Source organism: Aquila chrysaetos, chromosome 11 (assembly GCF_900496995.4).
Source record: "Aquila chrysaetos chrysaetos chromosome 11, bAquChr1.4, whole genome shotgun sequence".
NCBI classification, from domain to species: domain Eukaryota; kingdom Metazoa; phylum Chordata; class Aves; order Accipitriformes; family Accipitridae; genus Aquila; species Aquila chrysaetos.
The window spans coordinates 886479-912019 of NC_044014.1; the positions used below are offsets into that span (position 1 = coordinate 886479).

General features: G+C 40.9%; 1 protein-coding gene across 43 annotated transcripts in view; it reads right to left on the reverse strand.

Moving 5' to 3' along the window:
• JAKMIP3 (Janus kinase and microtubule interacting protein 3) overlaps nucleotides 1-25541 on the reverse strand; it is a 91061-nt gene that overhangs the window by 29668 nt on the left and 35852 nt on the right. For 19 of the 43 annotated variants that reach the window (XM_030029905.2, XM_030029904.2, XM_030029887.2 and 16 more), the window contains 12 exons: nucleotides 22255-22752; nucleotides 11188-11403; nucleotides 9438-9557; nucleotides 8839-8985; nucleotides 7825-7956; nucleotides 7273-7308; nucleotides 5828-5887; nucleotides 4218-4346; nucleotides 2586-2714; nucleotides 1652-1735; nucleotides 812-874; nucleotides 314-412 (listed from right to left, as the gene is read on the reverse strand). In XM_030029905.2, the coding sequence (XP_029885765.1) occupies nucleotides 314-412; nucleotides 812-874; nucleotides 1652-1735; nucleotides 2586-2714; nucleotides 4218-4346; nucleotides 5828-5887; nucleotides 7273-7308; nucleotides 7825-7956; nucleotides 8839-8985; nucleotides 9438-9557; nucleotides 11188-11403; nucleotides 22255-22752 (1713 nt within the window). The remainder of the gene's footprint in view (nucleotides 1-313; nucleotides 413-811; nucleotides 875-1651; nucleotides 1736-2585; nucleotides 2715-4217; nucleotides 4347-5827; nucleotides 5888-7272; nucleotides 7309-7824; nucleotides 7957-8838; nucleotides 8986-9437; nucleotides 9558-11187; nucleotides 11404-22254; nucleotides 22753-25541) is intronic. The other 24 variants (XM_041127296.1, XM_041127295.1, XM_041127301.1 and 21 more) reach the window with 11 other exon arrangements.

Genomic DNA, 25541 nt, shown 5'->3' on the forward strand with positions numbered 1-25541 from the left:
ATCTCTTCTCATTTTCAGAACAGATGGAGTATAGTTAAATGTGTATCTACATCATAAGCCGCTCTTCTGGATCTTAAAATTATGTAAGTAGTAAGACTGCCAGAACAACATATCAAGAATACTACTATTGATCCCTGGGTGTTTGGGGTTTTTCTCTTTTATTAGCACTTTGTACCAAACCCTTTGGTCTCATTCAGTGCAATGCGGCTCTTTACAGTAAATGTGAGAGAGTTCCCAAAGCCGTAGTGCCCCTGGCCTCGGCTCACGCAGCTCAGGGCAGGTGGGCAGGACCATGGCTGCAACACGTGCTCACTTCAAGCTCCAAGATCCTGAACTCCAGGAGCTCGTTTTGATCCTTAACATCCTGGACATCATGTTTTAAGCGAGCTTCCTCGGCTTCCATTTGTTTTATCTGCAAAATAAAGCAACACATTGTTAGTACTGTTTGCAGTGTCACTCGAGATCCACCGCACGTTGACCATGCCGGGGAAACGCTGGGGTCAGCAAGAGCGCCGAGGGTCTGAGCCCACCCCCCTGGGATCAGTACGGGGAGAGACATGTGGCACCAGCGATGGGGGCACGCGGGGCTTTTCCCCAGAGCCATTGTCCTCATGCGACCTGGCACCAGGACATTGTATGGGGTAACAAAGAATGCCACAAAAACACTTTTTCTAGCAGGTTTATAAGGATCTTGTTATTATTCGTTAATTATTTCCAGTAGAGCTGTGTGATACAGATTAAAATATTGCTCCTTCTGCATTCCTTAAGCTACAAATATTATTTGAATAATACAAATAGAAACATTGAATACCTTTTCTACCAGTTCTTGATTTCTTCTGTACAATGCTTGCTTCTCCTCAATCCACTTCATGTCCTTGAAAAAGAAATGACCAATATTGTAGGTGAAACTGCAAATGTTTAGCACAAACACAGTAGCATGTATTTCATTAAATCACGCATATAGAGAAGAGGGACAGAATAATATTGCATATGAAATTGTAATACCATTATTTCCTAAAATGATTTCCTAAGCTAAACATTTCCATCTTATTTTAACAGTCTGTAGTATACAAATGGAATAGAAACACTCCAGTGATTAAAAAACTCTTTCAGATAAAAAATTGGTTTGCATTAAAAAAGATATTTCTAGCTGTGTATCTACTATTAAATTTCTATTACACTGAATGCAAATTACGTATTTCTGAACAATAGGCAAAATAAACCTTATTTTGAAACTAATTTCTTAATCTGATGAATATATAAAACCCACAAAACCCACAACATTATTTATCAGTAAGGTTAACAATAAAAAGAGGTTAAGCTGGAAAGGTAATGATAAAATAATTTAGTATTATTTTAAAGTTCTCAAAAAAAATTCTGTTTCTTTTTTTTTTTTTTTTTTTTTGTCTGGAAAAGTAAGACATATGCTAGAAGCAGCCTGGCAACATTTCTTGTATTTCCCTAGTATGTCTGCCTTGTATGAAATGAATCAGCTATTGAAAAGTCACTTCAGGATTATTCTATACATACATAAACACTCACTAGCGTCTGCAGCATTATATGGTAACTTGACCAGGCACGTCTCTAGAGCCCCCTCCCGCCCCCAGTATGAAGGCTGGAGAAAGGGCTGGTGTTCAGCCGCATGCATTACCTGTCCCTGCTCAGCAAGGGCCTTCTCCAGGTCTTCTATCTGAGCCTGAGACCGGTGTATTTCTGCTTGGAGCTGCTCACGTGTCTGTAGGATATGAGGGGGAAAAAAAAAAAAATAAAAATCAAACTTTCTCTCAAAGACAAAAGGTAACACAGGTACAGAAAATACTTAAAAACATCAAATACTTTTAACAAATAATTTTTAAAGTTCTTTGGCAGAATAAATTTGCAGCTAAGCACACAGCATTAGTCATTAATCATAAAAAGAAGTCTGGAAGATGGGTTAATAATTTTGAGACTTAAGTCAAGATTAACATAACCAGCATCCCATTAGGTAGACAGTAGGACAGCAAAATATAAATGGCTTCTTACAGCTGGTTATGACAGTCTGCAGTGAGCAGCATTCCCTATTCTAGAACTAGGCATTTAAAAAAGCCAGTGTAATGCAAAGATTCATTTCTCCATGAAAACAAATGAAAATTATTGTTGCCACAATTCTGGGCACACCTGTTTCCTTTAAATTTTTCATAAGTTAAAAAGCTCAGAACAGACCCTACATATGTAACATCACAAACTGGCAAACTGCTTTGCTCTTTATGCATTTAGTACCCTATCTTATGGTCTTACTGTACTGTGTGTAATTTTTTACTATCACTAACTGATCAGGGGTGAAAAGACTAAACCACAGTAATGGTGGTTCCTCCAGCCAACCAGCACTTCACAGGGGATGCTGGGCAAGCTGGCTGGAGTTAGAGACCCCAGAGCCCACCTAAGCAGCCAGTCCAGCCAAGTCCCCTGCCCTGCACCCCCAGCCAGGAGTGTGCTGGAGGGGCTGGCTGACCCCAGTTTAGCTTGAAAACAACCTGAGCAAGTACAATTGGAAACCCCCATACAATTACAATCCTTTATTTTCATGTAATATAAGCCATTTAGACCTTAACTTCTCGTTCTGCATCCAATGTTCCTCCGACCTGTTCTTGCAATAGGGCGTATGCTCGTTGCAGAGCCTGGTACTCCATCGTCAGCTGCCGAAACCGCAGTTCTGTCTCTTCCTTGGCCATGCCCTGGAATTAAAAACAAATATGCATTGCACCAGTTGCTTTTTTTCTGCAATCAAAGTAAAAAATATTGTAAGAGTGGATTACGTTTGCTTCCTCTCAAAAGTGCCAAAATTATTACTTTCAAAATCCAATTTGGGAAGCACAGTACTAAGGAGCCTGTTTATGTGCCCTCAGACTATTTCTCTTTTGTCCCTTAAAAATCTCTTGCATACACTTGCTTCAAGAAAATGCAATACAGAAAAAGAGAGAGAATTCCTATCGCCTTGGAAAAATAAAACCTTGTCATCCATATAACATACTAACGACTAAATTGCCCTTTATTGCTGTAACAGACAAGGTCATCACATTTAAAGGTGAAAATACAACTTTCTTGAAACAACAAAAGGTTTCCAATCTGGAGGCTAAGCCAAGCCTGACAGTCTCACTCAATTATTAAAACACTAATCTAGAGTTAATACTTGTAGAAATGGTGACATCAACATGAAAAGAGCCCTTCATCTTCTTCGCTCTCCTTACAATATCCAGCACTGAATGCTTTCATGTCAGGTTGACTGAAATATTTCATTTGACATGAAATGAAATTATACTGCTGGTTGTATGCACAAACTTTGTACTATCTGAACAGGGAAAAAAAAAAATGTCAGTACAGGAATGAAAAATAAATAGGCTCATACATATAAAAATACATTCAGATTCCCTGCAGTGCAGCACACACCTGGTAACCAGTTAGATATCTTTTATGATGGAGATAGGAATTCTTTAGGTTCCCTTTTAACAGATCTAATTACAACCCATGAAACAAGTGAAATGGCAGATGAAAAGTTGCAGCCAGCATACCATAAAAAAGCTGCAAGTCATTATTAGCAATTTTTTGTTTATTACAAGATTCTTGTTAAACCCAGAAACATGAAATGGTACAGCGATCTGACATACACTCAGGAATGCATTTGTAGGGAAGCCCTGCAAAACACCAGGAATAATCACTTCTATTTGTATTACCAGCTACCTTTGTGTAGTCTGCATTCAGAGCCTCCAGAAAAGTCATGACCTCAATATACTGGCAAGGAGACAGCCTCTCCTCTCCTCTGGAGACTGACTGCATACTGCTCCTTCCAGAAACACAAACCTTATTGCTTAAGGCTGTGCTCTGTGCTGAGGTCAAAATGACAAAGAAGGACCTGAACCAAACTACACGTGCACAAACCTGCAGCAAATTTCGGTGTGAACAGGTCTTCCTAGGGTTGTCCAGTCTCTTTAGACCTCCAACCTAATAAACCCATTATACATCTAATATTCTTAGGATATAATATTTCCAGCTTGGCTAAAAGTGAAATTACTGGACTTGAGATGCAGAGATATTAACCAACAGGCACAGTATTAAAATTTAATGTCAATTTTTAGTTTTCTGATCAGAGGTGACAGATGAATGATATAACAGACCAGGAATGTCAGTAAAAATTAGTAGTGAGGTTTCAAAACAAAACAACACATATTTTTGATGAATACCTCTTCCAAGTCATCTTCAGGAGTGCAAGGGGTTTGATCCGTCCGGTCAGTTTGATATGAGATAGAGGAACCATCAGACTCCAAGGAAGCTTCTTCATCGTAGCCAAAAAACGTCTCCACAACCGGCTTCTGACAGAGACAAGGCATCAGCGAGCGCACCCATGTCACGCGGCAGCGGTGCCATCGGCTGCGCCAGCCCAACGGCGTTGCGGGGGGGACAGCAGTGACTTTGGACACATGGCTAAACCCTGTGCTTTTGTAGCATTTGAACATACACACCTTCAGAGGAGTCTCAATTCCAGTTTATTGGTAATTCTCACTCTATTGGTTTTTGAAAAACTGGTCCAGTTCTTTGCATGTATCCACCTATAAAGTTTTTTCACCCCATGACAGTGCTCTAACAATAGCTAAAAGTATTCAAATCGCTGACTTGCTGTATTTGTTATTAGGTATCACAGTGTGCAACCTCACCCCCCTGCCTTTTTTTAATGTATTTTCCTCCTGATTTCTCTAGCTAAGCAGATCACCCTTTTTACTTCTTTGTGTGTTCACCTCAGCATGAAGTGGGAGTTGTGGAATGAAATGTCTTTGTTAATCCATTGTCATCACCACAACGTCCCTCCTGTCACTACCACAACTTTCACATGAAAAGTTAGATTTGCAAGAAATGTTCTACTTGAAAAATTTGAAGTTAATCACCACAGCAATGTTTTTACAGTTTGAAGAAATCCATTTTTCCACTCAAAGCTGCTTTCTGTTTAAAAAATTATGGTAGTGGTGGTAAAGAAAGATTTACTGTTAAATGCTTGAAAGCCAAAGACTACATTTCAAATACAGTTCTAAAGTATTTTTAATTGTTGATTTACAAAAAACATTTCTAGATTTTGGCTTTTTGTTTTAATTTGCAGTGGATAACTTTTGAAGGAGACAATACATAACTCTCTTTCAAAGGCCTGGTTGCCATTTGCAGGACAACAGGAGTTAAGGGGTTATCTCACATTGACCTCAATTCGTTATTTATAGATCCATTAGCTCCAGTGCCACCTTAATTCTTCATATATAGAACGCAGCTTGCTCTCAGGTCCCTGACATTGTACCTTACAATGTCAATACAGTGTTAATATTTATATTAACATCTTGCCAAGTATTCATTAACTAACATTTTCTTTTTCCCTGAGCTCTAACCGTTGCTTCTTGTAACCAGCAATTTTTGCATGTTACTAAACTCCATAATGAATTATTTACAACCTACATATGTTTTCAGGAAGTGCCATTTAAAGACCATTTTAAGATGTGTTAATTCATAAAATCTGTCTCATCTTAAGACAATCACGTACCACTGAAGTCCCACGGGATTGCTCTGGGGAAATGCAGAGCATGCAAATGCTCAGAATGTGCAATGCAAATGGTTCCCCTATCCCTACCAGATCTGGTGTGAATATCCCAATACAGTCTATGAATGTCCTTGAACTACGTGACCCAAATTTAAGATTAGGACCTGTTTGCAGACCCTAGAGAAGAACATTCCCACGCGTGGCTCCAAGGCCCTTGGAGCACCCCAGGAAGCCAGCATGCCCATCAGCATGTCATGATACAGGTTTTTTTTTTACCTTAGGAATTCTTGTCATTTTTTTCCTTTGCTTCCTATACCTTAACAGCTTATCACGTTCCTGAAAGAATCAGATACATGTTAGCTGTTTTCAGAAAGCTGTTCTTTAAATTAACTATGTCAGTACTAGGAGTCATTGGGTGATCAAGAAATAGTAACGTCAATGCTGGCCACTGCCTCAAACTGAAATAACCATGCTTTCATCAGACAAATGTTAGTTTTACTCCAACATCTTCCAAGTTTGCCATATACAAGTAGCAATTGCTCTGTATATTCATGAATATCAAAGCAGCAAAAGAAAGCTGATTATAACCAATGCAACACACTGGCAGTTCAGGCCTCATTTCAGAGCTGTTCCGTCAGCAAGCAGATGTGTTCAAGGCCGTGCTATGGCTCTTCTCTGGTAGATGGGCTCTCTGTCCAGGGCTGAGGAGCAAAGGCCAACTCCTGCCCTTGGCTTGTTGGAGCCACGGCTGTTACTGCTGTGCACACACGTAACAGCCCAACTACACAAAATTCAGGGACTGTTTGAACTCAGCACTTTCAGTCTCAGCTGACTTCTCTAAGGATCTTCAGGTTCCCAGTGCCTCTGAAAAAAAGGTTTGAGCATTTACTGCTGCCAGCAAATTTTTCTGTTCAGTGGAAATTATGACACTCTTCATAGAGTTGTGTCAATTTTTTATATTACTGAAAAAAATTTCTTTATTCTGGATTGCAGATACAGGCAAAGTCCAGGATTGCAGAGGGTAAAGTTCTAAAGGGAAAACCCCTATAATCTTTCATTTTAACCATTTGGTAAAAGGATGCAATGACATTGTGGGACATGGATAATGTGCCACTACCATCAGCCCAATGGCAAATCCTAACATAAGCAGCAGTGACAGAAGAAAATCGAATACTTGTTTTGCTTGGCAACACAAGCTTTGCTGCACATTTGGCAATGAAGAACAAAACAGTACACATTTTATCAATACATATTAGTGGCTTAACTTCACAAAATCTTTACCGATAATAACAAAGGGATGAGTTGAGCAAGGGCAGTGACTGAGAACATGCCAGTATGGGTGAGACAAAGCTAGCGGCTATCCGACTCTAAAAAAAATGCAATTCCAACGTGGCAGAGCTGTCCCAGAGATGGGGGACGCTCGCTATCGGCCGTCAGGACAGGGTGACCACGCTGACTTCTGCCTCTGAGGTCATCCTAGTGGTGGAAAAAAAAGCTTTCCTCTCTCACCAGAGCTTTCTTCTCCACTATTGGTACATTTTTCTCTGGTGAACAACTTCTGCTGATATGGCCTTTGACAACATCTACGCTGAGCAAAATACTGCGTTAGCTTGCTGCCTTAATGGAGATGTAAGCGATAATAAATTTTATTATAAGCTGCATGCTTTTCATGAATAGCAATTTAAAGCATACAAAGATAAGGATGAAGTTGTCGTTCTTACCATGACACTCTTCACATAGCCAGCAGTTTCCAGGGTCTAATGAAAAACAATGAAATAATGTGAGTGTACAGACTTAAAAAAAAAAAACACCAACAAAAAAAGAAGGTATTTCCTTGAGGAGTATTATGATTTCAGTATTTTCCGTTTCCAAAGACTGAGAACATGTTAACAAAGAGGCAAAAACCCAAACACAACGTTGCAGAACACCCCCCTTGTACACAGCAATCTTTAGCCCTGATGCTGTGTCCAGCCAAAGGAGTTCTAACATTTTCTCTCGCAGGGGCAGGATCTGGCCATCAGCATATCTACTGGACATGCTGCAATGGTTCTGTCATGCAAGTGCAATGTAGATTGGAAGGATTTTTCTGAATACTATACCACAGATAACTTATATTCAGTTCATTTACTAGTAATAATAGAAATGCCTACAATGTCCCACTGATGCAAGCTATGCCCGTTAGTTCACAGAACCCCAACCACCCCTTGCTTAGGCTTCCTGTTCTGCTATGGCCTCAGTCAACCCCACATAACAGCAGCAGTATTACATCTTACCTTGGAGAGTTCATCAATGATATTTTGCTGTTCAATAACTTGCAGTCTCAGGAAATCAACTTCTCTTTCTTCCTGGCTGTGGTCAAGGTCATTTAAAGAGCTCGGTCTCCTTATTGTTCCCGCTCTTTGCCTCTACAAGAAACCCACACGGCAGAAGAGGAAGTGATCAGAAGGCTTTGCCAAAGGACAGTACACAAGCCTTCCCTTTACAGCTAGTGATGCATCTAATCTAATGGCTGTTCTGGCAGCTATCCTGCTTCGCTTTTGCTGAGCGTTACATCTAGAGTGCAAACACGCTGGGTGTTCCTGCTCCTCAGACTGCTGCGTGAAGCTCGTGGTCACCAGAGAGGACAGCGGGCATGGGGGGCCCTCGCACCAAAGACGGGGGCTAGCAGCAGCTCAGCTGCACCTGCTCTTTAGTTCTGCCAAGAGCTGTGTGGCTTTCTCCTGCAGGAGAAGGAATTCAGAGAGCTGAAAACAATGTCACTTCTCTCTGGGTTGCTCTCATTCATTTTGATCTGCAGCAGTCCCAGAGCTGCAGGACCCACGGGGATGACCTCGGCCCTGCTACATTCATGCAATGCTACAGCTACTTGCTGCCAGCTATTGCCCACTAACAATATTAAATTGAATAAAAAAAGGGAAGAGTCCTAAGTGCAGCTTTCCTAGTGATTACAAGGTGATTCTGGTACAAAAGTCCAAAGTGAAGTGGGGTGAGTTGTGCTCACATCACTAAGTAGCCAGTGACTGAACAATCTGCTGATCAAAATGTGCAAAGCTCACACACTCTCTTTTCTTCAAAACTATTTGTTTTTAAAGTTAAAATAAAGCATTTCATGTAAAACAAAACAGGTTCTAGCCACAAACCACTCAGTAGTGCACCGCAGAACATCTCAGCGAGCACTGGAAAGGGGAAAGTTTCCTATTAAACTTGCAAGTTTGGGACAATGCCTGACTTCATCAGCCCCGTGAGCACTAAATTACATGTTCTCTCTGGAGCATACAGAGACTTACCATTGCTATATTTTCTTGTGTTACAAATTTTAATTTATTTTCCATTCGACGTAAGGCATGTGACAATTCTTCATTCTTCCTACTAAGGCGTTTATTTTTGTCCAAAATGGGCTTATACTGACTTTCAGCTTCTCTAAGACGTTTTAACTGAAAGATTAAGAGAGAATGAACACCTCTGGAGCTGTTATTTTTCATCAAATATATTAATAATTTTCTTTAACTGTCACACTGTCTGTATTTTGTCCTAATACAAAGCAGAATTGATCAAAACCTCTTGGTATTTTCCATGGGAAACAGATTGTTCCTCCTTCATGAGGTATTCAACCTGTGCAACAAGTGTACCATGTGGGGAATGTATTTATTTTTAAAAATAAATAAAAATCATTCCAGCTAATGCCATCTTAAAAATTCATTGTTACATAAGTGAAGATGAGTGTGATGTGGCATACCACCAAATACAGAGTGTAAGGAGGAGGGAGCTACTCCTGCAACGATTTCCAAACAGCACAGGAGAAAATATCTTGATATTTTGGGGGCAAGGCACAGCCATGGCAGCACATCCACAAAGAGTCACCGCCATGCTTTGCCGCTGCACTCACCAGCTCATTTCTCTCCTCCGACAGCAGAGCGTTCCGATCCTCCAGCTTTCTGATGATGGCACTCAGCTCAGCGATTTTAAGTTGGAAACGCCGGGCATCCTTTTCATCCAACTGCTGTTCCTAAAACAAAGATCAACTGCAAATAACTGTTCATAAGTGTACACACAATATCAATATTTTTCAAAGCTCAAACTTTTTCTTATCCCAAATCCAAACATTTCAAAACATTATACGGCAGAGTGTACAACCTATGTAAGCTAACTGACCACTGAAAGGTGCAGGATGAGACCAACAGAAAGTTAGGAGTGAAAATGTAACAAAGTATGCAAATGCAGAAGTATGTATATGCAAATACAAAGTCACAAATGGTAAACTTGGAACTAGAAAAGAAAATATCAAAAATTAAGGCAACGTTTCCAATGTATGCCACTGTTGAACTGAGTGCTTCAGACACATCACCCACTCTGAGGACTTTGTTATAAGAAAATGATATTAAAAATACTGAAGTACAAATGGGGAAAATCCATGCAATTATATCATTGCATAAGCTCTTCTTCCATAAAGCTGTGGCCCTTATTGGGTTCTAAAGGGTCACTTGTAAAGCCAAAGGGGTAGCACTTTATCTGAGTGAAAATGCTTAAATCAAATTATAAATGAATAGAAATATAGGTAGACGTGTTCTTGTTCAGAATCAGAGAGAAGTTACATCTATTTACAAGTGTGACAGACTTTTTCCCCTTCTCTAGGACTTGTTCTGATGTTTGGTAGAAGTTGAGTACAAATCGAAACAAGCAAATTAGTGTCCATAGTGCTGGTGGCACTTTTGGGAGGTCTAGGGTTCCTCATTCAACAGGTGCAGGAGAGGCTTGGGACAAAGAATAAAATAGATTGGTTTGCTCATGTATAAGTATTTACACTTCTACTGAGAAAATTAAGGCTGTTGCAAAAGAAATCTTGATGAGAATCAGCAATGAAGAAAATCTGCATACGTCAGATATATGAGGTCAATTAACCAAGGGTTTTTTAATATTAGCAAATTAAGGCAAAAGCAGAAAGGTGCCATAGTTATATTTAAAAAAGCCATTGTGAAAGAGTGACTAAAATTTAATGTTCTGGATATTGCATTGTAGAAAAGAAAAAGGAGAGAATAGGTTAGCAGGTATTTAATTCACTTTCTGGTCCACTGAAAGCGAGAGCACTTAGCAGCACAAAAACCTGAGCTAGCAGCAGTGTTCTGGGAGGACTGCGGGATTTCCCACACTTTCATGCATCGATTACCTTCCCCCATTTCCCTTTGTTAACTGGCCTTGTACATCTGCTCACAAAATCCATTGTTAGCAGTTCCGAAAGCTAGCATACATACATTACTTGGTTAGAAATGCATTTGCATCATTTGTTGGCAAAATTGTGTCAAACTGTCAAACTAAGGCAGGTGGCAGAAGTATGGTACAGTGAGGAAAAGGAAGAGAAAAAGAACAGAAAAAATTCACCCTGCTAACAAAACCAAACCAAACAAACCAGAAAACAAAACGACAAAAACGCAAAAGCTCTCCCATAACAGGGTTTGATTTTAAATCTTAAAGGTTAGTCTAACAAATGAGAGCAAGACATCAGTGCCTCGGGGTTTCCCCTTGCACGGCTATGGGAAAGCTGTTGCTCGAGGGTGCACTCATCAAGATTCTGTCACTTTGTGCCATTTTGTCACTCTGTCTGCTCGTTCGTTTAGGTGAAACCACGTGAAAGTGCTTACGGGGCTTCCTGAATGATCTGAAGCGTCTCCTGCACCACTTGCATAAGGAAGTTCCCGCTTGGGGCTGCTCAGATGCCGATCAGACTCTTTGATCTGGGAAAGTTGTTCATCTAAAGCCTCCTTTTGGAGCTGCAGTCTCTGAGCATGCCCGGCTTGAACCCCTAACTCTCTCTCCAGCACGTAGACTGCTCTGTCTTTAAACTTAATCTCCTCCATCTACAAGGAGAACAGAACACAATCACACAGGCAGGCAGCGGCTTGACAACAACAGACCATCTTATGACCCCAAACGCGGCCAGAGAACAGTTGCACAGAGCCGACACCCCTCAACATAGAAAATACAACAACGCTCTCTTGGAAATAGAACAGCAGTGAATATTTGACAGTGAACATACAAACTGAATCACTTAACCAACTCAGGAATATAACTCATCTTCTGGGGGCCACCCAGAATGAAATCTCTCTTTTCAGCAGGAATTTTTTCATTAAAATGATTGGGAAATAACCCATACTCTTAGCACCATTTCAGAATACCTTAAAAAAATTTAAAACCTAATATTCATATCACAATTTGGATTAGTTCACCTAAACATTTTAATGATTTTGCAGCATTTTGCTCGGACATCGCCTTTTGAAAATTTGGATTCATGATTTTAAAAGAAAAATATTAAAACCTGAATATCCTTTTAATTTTCAAAATATAGAAGGAATATCAATTTCTTTAATTCTTTTTCCAAAAGTCTCCCATGTGAGCAATTTGTTTAATTATCCCATTTCCATGAAAGTTTTGCTTATGCATAATAAACATTATGCAAAATCATTAAGTGCTTAAATGACAAATGTCCTGTTATCTCTAATTCTCTTCTTTCCTATTTGCCTGCATTGTTCTCACTGAGTTCAGAGAGCCGTGCTCGTCACCATTGGATTGGGCACGCTGAATTTGCAGGCACTCTAGGAATATTTTCTGGATATTTTTTCCAAATGCTAATGTGGAATTAAAGCCTCCCTCTATATGGAGCTGAGCCACATTCCCCGGTGTGGAGTGCTGCGCCCAAAGGTGTGCGGGGGCCAGAGAGGTGGCTCACACTGCAGGCTGGGTGAACGTGCCATGGCTTACGCCAGGATCAGACCTTTGGAGTCTGTTTAGAGAGTTCAGACAAGGATGGCCTGTGCCCTGCCTAATAACGAAAAATTACTGAGCACAGCCCGAAATCTTCCTCTGTGCCTGCGATGATGTACAACACTGCAGCAGAATCTCAGACTCTTCCCAGCTGGATTGCATACATATACATTATACATGAATATAAAGTATTAATTGCACTCACACGCCACAGGGCTGCCAAATGTGCTTACAAATAATGATTCTATGGAAAGAAAGAAATCAGATACATTCCCTAAAACGTCTGTTGATCTGGTTTCAGACACCAAACATGCTTAAGATTTTTGGCATAAGTTTTTGAGGCTTTACACATTTAATTTAAATGATCAGTTTTTAAAAAGTGGCCTGCTTGAAATCAGAACATTTTGCCTTGCGAGAACTGCGTTTGATTACTTTTATCTGACAGCTTTGGCTGTAAACCTGTAAAAAAATGACATTGTGAATTAACAGATCACTAAAAGCACTTTCTTTCTTTCCAATAACTGCAAAAACAGCCCACCCAGGGAAAAAGCAGTTTACACACACCCAGCAACGTATTGGGAAATTACTTCCATTAGGTGTGTTTGGGTGGAGGGGTTGATTACAGCTTCACAGCTGTGAAGGAGGAGAGGACACAGCGGGTTGGGGCACTATGTCCCTCTGTTGCACAGCGTGGAGGCTGCGTCCGGACCCAGGCCAGGGTGGGCTCACCACCACCCCATCACCCCATCATCATCCCCATGCATGGGCAAAGCTCCGCGGCTCCAGCTCCAGCCATAAGTGAGAGCCAAGGTGCTGCCCGAGGGGCCGCACTGCCCGGGGCGGTCCTGCCCTTTGGTAGCCATGGGAAGGAAGAACCGAGCTACAAGGCCAGAGAGATCCCACATCGTCCCTGGGGGAAGAGCCAGCCTTTGACAAAAGACAACGTAGGACAACTCATAAATACCTGCGTGGAAACTGTGTTTCAAGGTTATGCAAAATTTAGATTCTTTTGGTAAGATGGAGCAAATTAAATGTACTTTGGGTGCCATTTTATTAAAGGTGCTTTCAACAACTTCCACTAAGGCAATGGTCTACTAACTTTGAATGAAACAAAGAGATGCCCCCTGAGGTCCTTCTGCTAAATACCTAACTAGGTAGAAATCTAAATGGATGTATAGATGAAAAGGTGATTTGTTTAATGATGATTTGTTTAAAATAAGCAGAATATTGGGTAGCTGATCCCAATTTACATGAAAACAAAGACATGTTACAATATAGACAACACTTCAAATTCAGAGGAACAAAGAAACTGGAGAAAACACGAAATGTTTCACAGTATTTCACTAACGGTTTGTTTTCCAGAAAAAAACCTAAAGATAATCTTCATAAGCAACAAAGGAAACATCAGTATTCACATTTCCCCTCATATGATTAAATTCACATTCATGAAATATGCATAACAGTTTGATGTTTGCAGCCCTTATTAAAGAGCAACGTTGTAGAAATAGTACAAATTGAAGGAAGCATTTCACTGAAAAATATTATTTAGCACATTTTTTCCTAGCATCAGTAACATTAAGAAAATGTAAAGACAAGAAACAACTTGCAACTCACTGGAAGAGGTGCGGGTCCCCAGGCGCGCACCCCACCAGGCTGTCGCGCACGCCGGCCTCATTCTGCGGTGGGTGCAGGACCGGTGGGACTCCTCCTCCCCACCCGTGTGTCTGATGGCTTCAGACACCAGCAGCGCTTGGCAAAGGGCGTCAGCGCCTAGGAGCGCAGCATCCAACCACCTGAGAGGATGCCCTGTGCCGTGCCGTGGATACTCCCACTTTAGTTCTAGCAGGCTGCCTCGACTTGGGATGAATATTTATGCAGGAGCGCTAATTAATAACCAGCCTGTGAGCACAGCTGATGCCAATTATGCAAGCATAATCCCATGCAAAGTTAAATTTGTTATTCCCTCCTTCTGCTACCCAGTGCGATGCCTATCACGGTCTGACATGCAGCTGGTTTTAAGCTGTGTGATTATTTTTGAATGTGTTATTTCCGTCACGATTGTAAAATCAACATGTAGGTTCCCAGGTTAGGAAATTTCTCCTTGCGATGTTCCTGAGGCCTTTGCAGCTCTGCAGATTCACAGACACCATCAGGAGCATGGCTGCACGCCCCAGAAATCTGCCTTTGAAGCTACGAGCGCATGGTGGATAAAAGCCAGTCATTCGTAAGCAGCGGTTTTAAATGTAAACGAGAAGCCCCTGTCCAGCTGGAGCTGTTACACGACAAACGCATCTCCCCACAGGCATGGTGTCAGAGCCAGCAATTAGGACACGTGAGGAGACCTGCCCTGGGCCTTGGCCCTCAGGAGCAGAGGGGATGGAACTGCCAGGCCCCCATCACCCAGGCTGACGACAGAAGGCCCACATGAAAGGAGGCAGGGTCACCCTCCGGCATGATCGCCCCCCGAGAGACGGGGTTCACGTACACAGGCTGGCAGAAGGGGATGTCTGCCCCGCGTGCAGTGCTGCTCACGTTCACCTTCCCTCTCCATTTTCCTATTGTTTTCCTTAAGGGTCTCAAAGAAATAAATGCAATTGCCCCTTTGTCCTGGTGATAGATATCACTCACCAGCAACAGACAGTTAGATTAAGTTAACCACTTTTTCCCAAACACTCTACAAGAGTAATTCTGATATTGCACATTTATATCAACTATTATGACTTATGTTTTACAGATAGCTTGGGGGGTGGTGGTAGCATACCTGCAGAGTGATACGGCTGACTTGTTAATGTTCCTAACTCAAGGTGTTTAAACTCCACTAACATGCTTACACTTCTAAGTCAGGCTGTCATACAACACTGCAGCACCAAATCTGCATCAATTCCCACCACTGCAAAATGATGGGAACACAGCCGATACAATACAGGAGCAAGCTAAGTTTTCAGGTTTTTGACCAAGGAAAGTTCTCCCTATTTCAGTACAGATGAAAAACAAAATGCAAAGTGTAATCACTTCTCACACTATTGTAACATCTTGTTACAATATACATTACAATCTATATTACAATAATAAGCTGCACATTGCAAAGTACATGAAGTATTTTTAGAAGAGCAAACCGCTCCTTTCAGCCACTGGTGTCATTCCCACACCCACGCTGTGGCTCCCAGGAACACCCCAGCCCATTTTACTGATCCTCTTGGTAGAGTGGGGCCAGAAACTGATGCATCTCCCTTATCATTGAGGGAGGAGATGAAAGCCGAGAGCATTTCATGCTGACGTTGCTGCTAGAGGCATTGCCATGAGCGGCAGGTTAAGAGGATAATTTCTCATTGCAGTTAAGTGGTGATACAAGAGCAAGCCCCCACCAGAAGAGGTGGTCCCACACCATGCTTCTCCCTCCCAAATCCTATGCCAGCGCTAGGTCATATGACAGGAGAAGTTGGGTCATCATATTGATCCATGGGAAAACTGTTCTTTTTCACTTTCATGGAAATTTTCTGCCAAGGCAGCTCACTGGACTGGCTCACTCTATGCATCCATGGCCCAGTGCAGGAGAGGTGGGGTGGGCATGACATTGTGGGGAGCATGGCTAGGTGCTTTGGTAGCCTCGTGTGCTCAGCTTGGCTCTGCTGTGAGGTGAAAATACACTCTCTAGACTCTGAATTTCCTGAATCCCGCAGGTTGCATGGGTTTTTAAGAGTCATCATTAGATGACGTTAGAAAAAAACTGTGGCTATCTTATTGCTTCTTCTGAAGCAGTTAAGCAACCCTTACACACTGGCAGCCACCACCTGCACCTGGAAGCCATCGGGCATAGCCCTAGCACCACTGTCCCGCAGGACAGCAGTAGCTGCGTTAGGCAGAGGTACCTCCCAGGATCACCCAGGAAACTTCTCCTCTCACATCTTCTTCCAGAATTAATCCTCATCAAAAGGTGATCACTGTCAGTAGTGCATGACCATTGCTCCAGTAACCTTGCCAAACTGTCAGACGTGAGGAGACAATGTCATCTGTTTTCAGTTAAACAAGGACACATGTAATATGTATTACCAAAAACTTCATTCTGCGATGTGATTCTGCTACAACTTTGGCCAAAGAAGGATTCAGTTTCAAACTGATTAAATCCCAGTTACACTTAACCAAACAGAAAATGTTTATAAGACACCCAGTAAATGTAATATGCCCATTTCCAGACAGTTAACATGCTACAGCAACTGTTACACACAGTCACATACTACCCAGGACCTGGCGACATGGCAAACCACTCTTCTAGCAGAGCAGCCCATGGTGCGGGGCTGATGATCATGCCGGGTCCCGATGCTCCCCCGGGAACAGGCTCTTGGACCTGAGCACTGCAGCTGCCTCACCGGCAGCTTCACTGGCTGGAACGACTGCCACTGATGGGCAGGGTTGGGACCCTTATTACTATCCTGCAAATCACTATAATTCCACTGAAATCACTGGAACAATGTTGAGAGAGATGCGGTCTTAAGCTGTTAAGTATAGAAAGGTTAAGTGGTGCAGGTCAAATCGTAATTTGCTGCCCCACTCAGGCTATAAATAACCAAAAAATTTCTTTGCTAGGTGACTAAAGGCTTTTGTTTCTGAAAACTGGTTCCTTTTGGAGTGTGAGGTCTGAATTGCAGTACACAGAATTGGTAGTGTTATCCGTAAAGCTACTCATATCAAATTGCTAGATAGTTCTGGATTTATATTAAGATATATTGAAAAAATTACTAATCAGATTAGATTTTTCAATTAATAATAACTTCCAGAGTTTGTAGCAAAAATTCTAACAGAATTAAATAATAATAATACTATATTTGAAGAGTAAAGTACATTGGATGGGAGAAATAAGTGTACATAAAGATTCAAAGATTTTTGTCACACTTGTCCTATTTTGCATTCCCCTCTTTTGCTCTACCTTCAAACATACATCATACTTCCCTCATGCTCAGGATAGTGTAACTATTCAGTGCCACTGGTAAATGCCATAAAATGAAGTGTGTTGTGTCTCAGACCTACACTGCTGAGAGCAGAAACCTCACACCCAGTGCCAACAGTTTCAAAGTGCTTCCAGATGTACAGGAGCCCCAAGCCCAAGCCCTGTGTTAGGTGTGCTGTAGCACAACGACGACGTGGTTACAGCACAGAAGAGAGCAAACTTCTTGTTTAGGACCATAGAGAGAAACATTTTTAAGAACTGGACTGACAGACACAAAAGGAACAACTCAAAACTATGAGGTTTATTGACCCTCCAAAATGTAGAAGTAATGTTGTATAGCTTCCAATATACAACAAAATGCTTCAGTAGTCCAGGTTTAGTTGGAATAAATACTGTTGTAAATGAGGTTCAAACCACAAATGATGAAAAACACCCACATTTGCAAGAAGGAATTATTCACCTTGAATAATCTGTCTACCTTTCAGTACAGGATGACTGCTGAGATACCTTTGTAATATCAAATATGGTAATTTTTCACCACAGAAGGGAATCAAAAGGAGAAGATAAAGACTAAATCAATCACCAATAAAATTAATATTTAAAAAGTCAGCTTCCTACACTTTTCATCTGATACCATCCTTTAAATCAGACATTTTCATTGATCCACCACTGCCTAACAGGGAAATCTCAGGAAAGCGCCTGTAAACATAGAGGTTCAGTGTGATACTGAAAAGATTGATCTCCTCTTTGTCTGTGGTGTTGCATTACTATAAAGAAGCCATGAAGGTCTCAACATACAATGGTCTTACAAGAGGTATTAGAGCAGGCTATTAAACCTTTTGGTAGTCATCATCAACTAAAGTTTATCTTAAATTAAAAATAAACACTTTCCAGTCTCTAACAAATCTCATTTCTTTAGTTTTTCTGAATTTTTTTTTAGTCCCCTTATAAACGAGACAGGGGGAAGGGAGGCTGCAGTGGCCATTGCTGTTCAGCACTTCTCCTTTCTGATCAATCTGATTAAGTAAAACTTAAATGCTCTTTACGGCACTGAAGTTTAGTCCCCATTAAGCAAAATTCAAGGCCAGTTAATCTCAGGGAATTCTCCTGACTGAAGGGCTGTTTTCCCTGGACATGCACACACTAACACATGGTGTGCTGTTATTAGTTGGAGACCATACGAACATAAATACATTCGTGTAGTATTTTAAGATGTTTTAAAATGCACAAATTAAAATTTAAAAAAAGTTTACTAAAATTAGAAATTCTTTAGAAAGGAAGTCGTTGCCATACTTACTTGTTACCATCTGCAAGGGTCTTTTATCTTTTACATTCACATTTCTTAAGCTTCTGAGCCAGGGATAGCTTAACTAGGTTAGTTGTACTTCTCTAGAGAGCGTCACACTCAGACTTTACAGACATAAACAGCACAAGCCATATGTGCAAACAGAAGCCATGAGGCCAGAATAATCTGAACATACACTTTTGCAAAACACGTTATTTCCTTTCCTATGCTGTTCACAGAACTGAAAGACGCTCAGCCGTGCTGTATGGGATTAGTCCAAAGCCATTGGCATCAACGAGTAATAGTTACCCTGGCACCAGAAAAATAACTAGAATAAATAGCTGGGATTTTTATTTGGTAAATACTAAGCAGGAACTGTTTCTAAAGAGAGATTACACCTTACTAGCTGTTACAATCTGCAAGCCTCTGAGTGCCTGTAGTGCAAAACTACCAAAATTACCACCTGCAAATATTACCCCTCTACTCTAACAGCATGTTTGCTCTCTATTTTGGGTCTGCTCAAAACATGTCCTGGCATGAGAGTGCAAGCTGGGGAGGACCCAGCTTGCAGTTGCATTTGGAAGTCTCATTTCGACCACAATTATATTTTTAATTTAGTTTTGCTGCTGGAGATTAGTAGAGTGCACAGGTAGGCACAGCTGGTTTGAGAGGCTACAGTGCAGCTGAGCCTTCAGCAAGATCTCTTCTGGAAGAGGGCAAAAATGCAGGGATTCCCCTTAGAAACCTGGTGAGGACAAAGTTCATTCACTGGCACTGGGTTTGGCTTGTTAGGACAATTTAACTTCAAAGATGTAGTAACTCAACAAAATGGAAAGGTTTATAGTAGAGCTGGTTATTTTGAAAGCCTGACCATATATATGCCTTGCATCTCCCTTGGCAAAATCTGACAAAAGAGAATGATGCCGAAGACCAAAATAAACTCCAATTTGCTTGAAGTAAATTTGGTGGCTGTACAGTTCCTTTTTGCATAATGCTCTGTCTTTCTACCAGATCTGTTACTTTAAAGGCCATCTAACATTTTTCCAAATGTCTAAAGTGAGACATCAACAAATGTGTTCCTGTCTGTCCAATAAAGAAAAAAAAAGTAGTTTAAATTTGAAAGGAGAATAATGGATTAGTACTAACTCACCTTTTTAAAACAATTTTTGTCTGACTATGTATGGAAGTATTTTCCATAAGCTAAGCCTGCATAGATATACTTGACTTGGAAATGAAAAACTGTACCTATCAGAGATAAATAACCTCAAAAAATTACTTAATGGGCTTCACATCATTGCAAAGCTAAACATGAATGAGTACAACTTGTCTTTCTCTGTTCTGACTAAACAAAAAAAGTAGTATTTTTCTAAGCGTGAAATCATAATTTGCTCAAAGGTTACTTTCCCCCTTGATTAAAATGACTAAATAATGCATTGTACATGAATCACAGAGCTTTTAAAATCCTGATGTGAATCCATTAACAATTCAGGGCTGGATGTCTGCCACAGCCGTTACATGAAGGTGCAATCCCATTGCTCTGCTGGATGGATGGACCCGCTCACGTCATGATATTCTGTGTTTCTCTCTATCTCATTGCAACCCCAGTGAGGCTCAATGACTGTACTTTATTGATGACCCCTATCTTAAAAAGGGAAAAAAGCACTGATTTTCAGTAATAGTTTAAGTGTTTTGAGAACTGCCTCCTTTTCATAGAGAGGAGAGCTTTTATCATACAACATGGCACCAGCCTTTCCCCCCTGAAATGGCAGGGCCCTCCCCTACAAGGTGCCAGGAGCCAACAGCTCCCACTGAAATCGATTACAGTCAAGTCAATGGAGCTGAGAGTACTTAAAGTCATTCAGGAAGCACTCAGGGCTTGGTAAAATGATGGCATCATGTAATTTAATTAGTACAGTTAGATAATCTGATTCTTTCAAGCAGGAGTTAAAAAAAAGTTTGATTTTCAAAGGCAATTTAGAAAACATAACATCAAACCACTCTATTCCTTATAATTAAGAACATATTTATTTTATAGCTTCTACATTAGAGGCCATTAATGTGGACTTTTCATGTAATGCAGCAAGTTTATTTAGGATGTACATTAGCCATCCTTTCATTCTGATGTATTAAATCAATGCATCTAGTAATGTATGTTTAGAGAAGAAAGTACTTACACTGTAGGATATTTGAACAGTATCAATAGATCAGTTGGTTATAAATTATTTTAATACCCTCTTCATAAAAATAAAATAATCTATGAGGGAAAAAAACCCCACCCTGAAGTCTGAGAGAATGGGTGGTTAAATAAAGGGTACGTAGCACTTCACTGAATAATGGAGCAGTGCATGGTGTCTCAGTTGCTGTCAGTCACTTTGGTTTGTTAGGACACAGACGATGTGCTGTACCAGCTCTGTGGTGGGTAGGTTCTGCAGAGCATTCACTGAAGCATGGCTACGCTGCCATGCTTTGACTTGGGGCCAGTCTACAAGCTGATTGTGCATTTTTTAATTTTTTTGAGTATTTGGATAATAGTCAAGGGATAATGACTTAGAAGAGACGTGGATGAGTTTATACTGAGACACCGAATGCTACAAGAAAGCATGGCAATCACAAAAAGATGGTAACTTCAAATAAATACTGAGCCAAGACCCAAAATATGCATCACAAGAGTATGGGTGTTACATTTGTTCCCATGTCCTTGGGAAAGGCAGCAGCAGCTAAGGGATACAGTCCTGCAAATCAGCTGTGCACTCACAAGACTGTGTGAATTGTAAGGCAAGTGTCTGAGATGGCAGTGGAGAAGAAATCATCTAAAACCCAGAAAGTGTTGGTGGCCTGCCAGGCTTTCATGCAAAGACTTCCCTCTTGGAGGCAGCTCCCTCCGGCAGGGAGTTCTCCCCTTTTCCAAGCAACACGATCCATTTTAACCTCTCCAACAAGTTTCCAGACACACTGGAGGAATACTCCAAAGCCATAAGCATGTAGCTATTGCCTTTGAGACTCAAACTGTTGCACCTGAGACTCAAATGGTTCGATTAGGTAACTGAAGGCTGATTAGCACACACAAAGACCCAGTGAGGATCAGATGAGCAATGATGGGTGAGGAACCCCAGTGACCTACTGAGGAGGGGAGTGTGCTGGGTCGCTGCTCACGGGGCCACCCAAGGAGGAGCACCAGCGCCACTGAGGTGGGTCACGGAGAGGAGCTCCTTCCTGAACACCTTGCAGAGTGAAGGGGGTCATTGCCTACAAGGTATAGGACTCACTATGGGATGCAGAAGAAAGAGCATTTGGGGCTTGTGTAAAGCTCATTATGGGATGTTTACAGGAACTAGCAAAGGCAGGGAAAAGCAGGGACCAAGGTGGATCAGCAAGGAACAAATGGTGGGGAAATAGAGGCATGTGCCAAGAAACATAACTGTTTTGTAGCTTTCCCCTAACCAGCTAGTAACCCATGGCCTCTTCCTGATATCTGAAATGTGAACAATATCAATAGGCACTGACATGGATAAAAAAGTTCCTTACAACACATCCTAATAGTTTTTAAAAAACATTTTGACATCTCTACTAGTAAATGTAAAACAGATTTGAAGCAAGCTCCAGAAGTTTGAATGCCCATCCTGACCCATTCATCTGAGTCCAGCACTGAACTTTCATTTACTTACTATCCATAACGTAAGTGTTAGTAAAAACATAGATGCAGATAGCAACACATACCAGTCTACGAATTTCTCTCTCACACTCCCTCTTAATTCTGCTGATTTCCTCTTGATGCAGGTGATACACACTCCTTATCTCCGCTGCTTTAATTTTGTCAGCCTGGATGACCATAGTTAAAGCCTCTTCCACTTGTTTCTTAGCCCCCTTCAGCTCTGAAATTTCTTGCTGCATTTTTATTTTCTCAACTTCAAACCCCTTCTTGGCCTCCTCTTTTGCCTCTGTGAGCAGCACCGTTTTCACCTTGTCAGGAGCCCCATCGCGTACAGCATTGAGAAGGGTCTGTAGTCTCTGGATTTCATTATCTTTAATTTTTATTACTCTAAGTAGTTCAGCTTCGTGCTGTCTCAAAAGTGCTTCTCGAACAGCTTGGAGTTCCTTCATTTTCTCTTCATGAAGTTTGACTTTGAGCTCTGTTACCACCACTGTACTTTTATGTTGTTCGTGTTCTTTGATCTGCTTAACTTCCTGATTTTTCTCTCTTTCCAACTTGCTGACCTACAAGGAAAGCCAAAAAAGTATTTTTGATCAACAGACTGATTAATACAAATTATGATATTATTTAAAAATGGTACGGATCACTTTACAATATTAGACCTTAACATTGTATGTCTGTACCTTAAGAGTGAAAGCCCAGGCATTTTGTCATTCTTTGTGATCAAATACTTTATTACATATTAAACACCACTTTCTTAAAGAGGTTCTGGGTAAAACTATGGTCACTGAGCTCTGCCGCATAGCCTTCACGCTGTAGACTTACAAAAGAGAAATTTCCTCTCTTGAAAAATTTTGTGTGAAGAAAATACACATTACAAACCCCTGTAAAACATTTTCATAGGGAAAAGGTTTTTTTACAATTTATGGCAAATACTTTCAAAGTACTGTCACAGCTGTCATTGGACTTGAGGTTTGGCAGGTACTTGTGGGGATCTTTAGTGACACAGCTAATCTAGCAACACAGTCAGCAGTACTCGGGGTTGTAAAAGCGATTCTAAATCTACCACAAATACTCCAGGAACAACTCTGCCTTAGCCCTGACAGACCCATCCTCTCCAGAGGCACTAACGAGCGTTCACCTTGTTGTTGATATAGCCACTGTAGCTCCACATAATCAAAATTGACAGTGGCAATGTCTAAAACCCTTAAGATACAACCTGTCCTCTGTGTGGCTATGCCTGTGCACCACTGCACTGAGTTAGGCACTGATGTCCAGTTTCCCATCTATGATCGCCCATTGCACTAGTGACTAGGCAGCCCTGCTTGGGAGGTTACATGTGCACACACACACACCAGAAGAGCCGGCAGAGTTGGCAGGCAGTCATCAGTGATTTTTTGGGCTACAAATGAGAATCATGTGTCTTAGGGGAAAATACGACCCATCTCAGCTCTTTATTGAAGTGGTTCCTGCATAATGGCAGGTATTGCACTAGAAGATATTCCCAGCGTGTATTTGCAGTAGCATTTGCAGTGTTTGCATAGCTGACCCTCTCCTTTGGGCGGGTTTATTCGGAGGCAGGGAGTGCATGTCAGTTTGCTCTGTCTTTTCTGCCCTACAGTGTTTATCAGACCAGCCTGTACACATATTTAAATGTTAAAATTAAGAAGTGGGTATTCACTACATTGTATTTAATTACTGAAGTGTTTATTGGGAAAAATGTTCCAGGCAATTCTGCTCACTAAAGATACATTTTTCTTCCTCAGTTGACACAATAAGGTTTCCTTGCTAAGAATATGCCTAAGCCTGCCTCACAAATGATTGCACTGCAGAACCAAACTGTGCAAGTGTAAAGAAAAAACTGTGATATTACAGAAGACTTTGAGAATTCTTCTAAGGAAAAAGTACTTTGTGAAAACAAGAAAAAGAACCCTGACAAATTTGTAGAAAAGACCTTTCCTTCACTGGAATCCAGCATAAGCAGAAATATCTGCATATTTAGAAAAAGAGAAACAAATGTATCACCATCATTTTGCAAATTACTGATATTGAGGATGAAAGTCTAGGCACCAATGCTGATTTTAGCATCATATTCTATTTTTATAATTAAATAATAATCCCTTGCAATCTTATGGACTCTTTAATTGGACTCAGTTCGGTGCCCTAAAAAGCATGAGTTAACACAATATAAATAAGTATCATAAATTTATGCAAGAAGCACAAAATTTCTTGGTGAACTAACCATCCATATCCAAATGCTACAGGAAGTGTAGGGTCAGAAACTAGGCTAGCATGTGTGTAATAGGTTCTACAAACAGACTAATGTTTAAGATAATACACATTTAGGAATTAAGCAGTATCTTGTGGAGTAAGTCTGGGTCTTGACTTTATTCTTCAGCTAGATATCTGCAGAAGCTCTCACACCACATCCCTAAAAGAATACATGAGAAATCAGATGCTAAGCTGTTACTTTGGCACGCTCAGGCACACAGATCCAAACTGCACTATGTGCACATGCATATGCAAGACATAAAAAGTTCTGTGCAAGCTACTGTGAAGCCCCAAACACTTGCATTTTATCAGATGCTTTTTAAGCAATGAATTATTCAGTACAAATAACTAACTGTATCTGACCACAGAAGGGTCAAATGACATTTCAATTTAAAACCATACCATGAACTCAAAAGAAGCCATGATGAGAAGTGGCTGGGGAGGACAGGGAGAAGGAAAACAGGGTCCTCAGTCTTAAAACTGCAAATGCTGGTTCACAACAAAAGGATTAATAGATGTTCTATTTATACATATATATACATACACACACACCACCACCCCCTTAGAAGCTTCCTTAAAAATTGTATTCATAGTCTACAATGCCTAATAATGATGCAAATTAATGAAAAAATGCAGAATGTCATTCTGCCCCTGCATGGTAATGCATGTCTCTTAACATTCTGGAACCAAAGAAACCCCCAAAGTTTATCAGTAGAAACTAGTTTGGGGGATTAGGGAAAAGCAAATAAATTTTTCATGCCCTCACTGAGAAGTGGTCTGAAGGCTATGGCTGAAAGCTCTTAAAGCTGAGGCTCAAGCTGCATCAGCTGCCACTCCTTCAAAGGCTCAGGGTGAAACTGTGGCTCCTTAAACTTTGGCAATCAGAGCAGGAGGCAGAGCTGAGGCCTATTACCGTACATCTGGAAATTGTAAGCAGCCAGTCTGAAGGATTTTGAGCATAAAATCCAAATGAAATTAGTGTAAATGTGAAAGAGAAGAATCAGCAAAGAGAATTTCTGAATAACACAAAATTGCATTCAAAACCCTCAATGTAGCCATCCTCATAAATAGGTAAATATTT